General features: G+C 46.7%; 1 protein-coding gene across 1 annotated transcript; it reads left to right on the forward strand.

Annotated features, from left to right (window-relative positions):
• The first annotated feature begins 1,108 nt into the window (after positions 1-1,108).
• On the forward strand, positions 1,109-3,939 carry LOC127327120 (uncharacterized). The gene is made up of 6 exons (XM_051353904.2): positions 1,109-1,329; positions 1,422-1,873; positions 1,975-2,012; positions 2,844-2,903; positions 3,439-3,513; positions 3,609-3,939. Exons 2-6 carry the CDS (start codon positions 1,543-1,545, stop codon positions 3,720-3,722), a joined length of 618 nt encoding a protein of 205 aa, XP_051209864.1. The 5' UTR covers positions 1,109-1,329; positions 1,422-1,542; the 3' UTR covers positions 3,723-3,939.
• Positions 3,940-4,559: the final 620 nt, after the last annotated feature.

Below are 4,559 nucleotides of genomic sequence, written 5' to 3' on the forward strand. Positions count from 1 at the left end.
GTTGCTTTGATTCGTTTCTTCGTCTTGTTCTTCAAGGAATCTTCTTCGGCACCGATGTAGTGGCTCTCCTTGCCATCGGGTGTCTTCATGGGCCTCCAGTTGGGCCGCATAGGATAGGGCAACAACAGTTACCCGAAGGGTAATGCCCACGTCACTAGGGTTTGTGTATGCGTGAGGGGTTGCGTGATTGTATGTGCGTTATTTCGGCAGACCCTCTCCTGGCCTTTATATAGGAGGCCAGGTCCCGAGAGTCCTGCCTGGATTCGGTTACAATACAAAGAAAACATATATGTTCTTTCTTTATTCGAATGTCTCCTTGCCTTGTACTTCAAGAAACTATCTCCTTCCGTCTTTCCTTCGCGCAACCGACGTCTTGGACCATCTTGGGCTGCAACGCTTCAGATGGGCCCCTTGTTAGGCCAGAGGAGGTAGGGAAATATCGGGTATCCGAAGGGTAATGCCCACGTCACCGGGCTCGTCTGGTACGCTCGTCCGCCCTGGCGGCCTCTCTCTGGTGACGCCTCCTCAAATCTTCTCCGCCTCCCTCGCTAGGTCATGGTATTGCGATTTGAACTGTCGTGTTAACTCCCTTTTCCGTTATTATTCGCACAAATCAACTGCACTGGTTATACCTTGTTTGGCGTTAGAGTTTTAATGAGAACTAGGATAATGCTCGCGCGTTGGTGCGAGAAATACTTTCAAAAGTGAAAGTACTCCTCAGCAACATTTAACCTTACGTGGTGAGACACGTAGTTTACATTGACATACTGACAATATCGAAGCACTCTCTCTTCACTTATGCATCTCATTATGTCCATATCTCTTTCAAGTATACACAAATTAGATTTGTTTGCTGCTTTTGTTTTGGATGTTGTCTTGACAAAGGATTTTGGAGAAACAAAAAAAAAAGAGTGTGAGCAGCCCAGCAACAAATAGGAGAGAAAAGCCCTTTGATTGTTCGAGCGGGCCCAACAACCGGCTAGGACCAAAACGGCCCAGCCGGCCACCAAACCCTAGACTCTCCTTGGTCGTTTTCTGTTCCGCCCCCTAGCACATGTTTTGTAACAGCAATCAAGTCTGCAACCCCAATCCGAGCGTCTCCACGCACAGTCTCGCTCGAGCACGACGCCACCTCGTCCCCAACCACCCCTCTCGCTCACCGCCCCACCCCCAGACGTCCCCGCCTCCGCTGTCTGTGAGCAGCTCCAACCTGCTCTCGCCCAGGACGGCCGCCATCGGACCTATCCGTGAGGGAGCAGAGCTCAACCCTGCTCTCGCCCCGGACGGCCGCCATCGGACCTGTCCGTGAGCAGAAACCTTATTATTAAGGTATAGATTAGTGGGATAATCCGCATCAAACTTCGATTAATCTAGATCAAATTTTAAATCCCACTTATTCTAAATGCATGTTTGGTGGGAAGCCCTAAACCGAGCCGGAACCCGACGGCTGTGCCGTGCGCCTTCAGGAAGGAAGCGGAGGCAGCCGAAATCTCCTGTCCCCGCTTCCTCTCTCTGCACAGCCCCTCCTTGACGCTGCACGGGATGCAGAACCCTAGCGGCAACAACACCGCCCCGGCCGCTGCAGCGGCGAGCAAGTCCAAGTCCTCGGCGCAGGCCGCGGCAGCGCCTTCGGCCCACGGCCATCAGCCATCCCCGGCCACGCCTGCGGTTGCCAAATCCAAGTCCTCGTCGCAGGCCGCCGCGGGGGCTCACTCCTCCCCGGCCACGCCGGCGGCGAGCAAGTCCAAGTCCTCGGCACATGCCGCGGCGTCAGGCCAGGCCTCCTCCTCCTCTCACCACCACCACATCCCCGGCGGCGCTGAGGCAGCCGCATCGAGCCTTAAGCGCAAGCGCGGCGTCTTCCAGAAAGACCGTATGCCCTTCTTCCCTTTCCTTATTTGTGTTTGTTCGTTTCTGTCAGTTTTCCTCCTACGCTCACTTACTTATGTTTCACTTCTGCTCCTATTCTTGCAGTGCAGCACATGATGTATGGGTTTGGGGATGATCCAAATGTAAGTTGACCCCTTAATTTTCTGATTAGGAATTCTGTAGGAACTGAATGCAATCAATTCAGTTTATCTAAGAATTCGGGATTCAATGGGCGACAAGTGGCATCTTGCAAGAATGATCTTACATAGCAAGCACCATGCTAATTTAGGATATTTAGTCGTTGAAATATCTTCAGAAGAAGTAAAATATTCATACCTGGCAACCTAACATATTTGCAAAAACTGCTATAGTCAATCAGACCATGGTTTTAAAAAGGCGCGTTTGGGGGCTAGGCAACAGCAAAACGCCTAGACTTAATCCTGCTATGCGTGCGTTTAGACGCTAGGCAGAGGCAAAACTAGGAATTAATGCTAGAGATTCTTTGAACCTTCAATTAGACAATGAACAATCCTATCGATGCATATTGGAGAAGTGGTCTGATCCAAACCGACAAAGAATTTCACAAAAAATCAGCTTCTTCATCTTTGTAGTATTGAATGTGGGGAAGGAACATAACTGCTGGATTTTCCGTCATGACGAGCTACTAGACATTGGGCAGCCACTCATGTTAAGGCAAGCCGAACCAGAATGCATTTGTTTTGCACAGGTCCTACAGAACCCCCAAACTTTTAGCTGGCTAGCATGTATTGCCTCTTATTTCTTGACGGCGCCGCTGTGCAGGCAGCCTGGTGTGCCTTATAATAATTTGGTTCCACTCTTTGTGTAGTAAACAAATAAATAAATAAGCAGAGGGCTCTAAAAAACAGATTAAAAGGGACATGCTGCTCCCCAATAAAAGCTTAGATGTTCTGTAGTTGTGATGCATATGACACCTTTTTTTGTTGGTTTTGCAGCCACTTCCAGAAACAGTTGCGCTTGTGGAGGACATTGTTGTTGAATATGTTACTGATCTGGTAAGATATTCTTGCATTTGTACAGTTATATGCGTTTTATGTTTGGCCTGCTAAAGAGAGTACAAACTATTCACTGATAGAAAGGTTATTTTTGTTGCAACCTTTTTGTGGATCATGTGACCCGTTGACCCACTATTAGGGAAAGATTTAGGTAGTTTCCTATGCATATAGACCATAATTGGGTAACTGGTTTCTTGCTTAATAATCTGAATACGCATAGACATCTCAATGCATAATTTGGAATGTGAATTATCTAAAATATTTTACGGCTGTTTGATTGATAGCCACACTTTGCACCATATGATAGTAAGTCAATGTGATTTCAAATAAATCTTGTGTACAAATGAGCACCATCTACCTTACGCACAATCCATTCATGTTGAACTAAGGAATCCATAGGCACACAGTATTTAGCAAGTTAGGCAAGTCTCTTACAGGTTTGTGTCTGTTTAATAGTTCCATGATTTTTTGATTTTTCCTGAACAGTTTATGGTTACATAATTGAGTCAATCCATAACGCGCCATTTTTTCCCAGGTCCACAAGGCTCAGAATGTCGCTTCAAAGCGGGGGAAGCTCTTGACAGAGGATTTTCTTTACCTTATCCGTAAGGTGTGTTTCTGACTCCACATCAGGAATACATGACTGCGTATTCACTCGCATCACCAGACTTCTCGAAAACTAATCTTCACACTTTTCTTTTCTAGGATATGCGTAAGCTGCACCGTGCTACTGAGCTACTCTCCATGAATGAAGAGCTCAAGCAAGCAAGGAAAGCTTTTGATGTGAATGAAGAAACGCTAGTGGTTACTAATGAGTAATACCTCCTTGAGGACCTCCCGAGAGTATCTGCAATATTTCAGTCAGTTGGACACTAGTCAGCATCCATCTGTATATATATGTGGTATTAAGCTGCAGAAGTTTGTTTCCTGTCAAGTTGGCGTCAGATATCACTTTTCACTTGAATGAATTGATATCATTGTACGATTTGCTCAATCTTGTTGCCATACGATGCGATATGGCAAAAGGCTTTTGATATCTGCAAAGATCGCCCTAACTTTGAATCTGGAAAAAGCAAGTGGTATGTGCTCTGTTTCGATCCCTGCCACACAACATACTAGTATTTGTAGCATGTGGCTTATCATGCAAGAGATTGTGCCGATAAAGCAAAGCTAGAGATTGTTTGGAGCGCAGTAGTAGAACTGAACTAATGCGAAAAATATTTTTTTTAACAAGGGAAAGGCAACGACAGGCCTAGAAACTGCATTAATTATGGGCGGTGGGCTCACATATTACAAGGAGGACCTCAAGAAAATAAAAAAATAGAATACAGTCCTCTAGTTTACAAATAGAACCTTGATCTCAAGATAAATATTGCTATCAAGTCCTCCACCGAGCTTGTACAGAGCATGGCCACCCACGCAGCCGCCGGGCACATCGCCACTTGGGATAGTGCAGATGGGGAACGCTGTGTTGAAGAAGAAGGGCCTCCATCTTGGCTAGTTGGCCTGGAGGTTGAAGAAACATTGGCGTCAAAGAACAACAATAGATGAGGCCAGTGCCCGGAGCGCACGCCCTATCAGCCAGAAGACACAACGACATGAAGAAGGCGGTCATCTCAGTGCCACTGAGGATGTGCTCCGAATTAGCAGTGCAGC

The sequence above is a fragment of the Lolium perenne genome, chromosome 3 (assembly GCF_019359855.2).
Source record: "Lolium perenne isolate Kyuss_39 chromosome 3, Kyuss_2.0, whole genome shotgun sequence".
In the NCBI taxonomy this organism is placed as follows: Eukaryota; Viridiplantae; Streptophyta; class Magnoliopsida; order Poales; family Poaceae; genus Lolium; species Lolium perenne.

Excerpts from the sequence above, each read along its gene's own strand:
- LOC127327120 (XM_051353904.2), top strand. The coding sequence starts at position 1,543 with ATGCAGAACCCTAGCGGCAACAACACCGCCCCGGCCGCTGCAGCGGCG. Across the intron at positions 1,874-1,974 it reads CGGCGTCTTCCAGAAAGACC|TGCAGCACATGATGTATGGG; the intron begins GTATGCCCTTCT and ends CTATTCTTGCAG. Across the intron at positions 3,514-3,608 it reads TTCTTTACCTTATCCGTAAG|GATATGCGTAAGCTGCACCG; the intron begins GTGTGTTTCTGA and ends TTTCTTTTCTAG.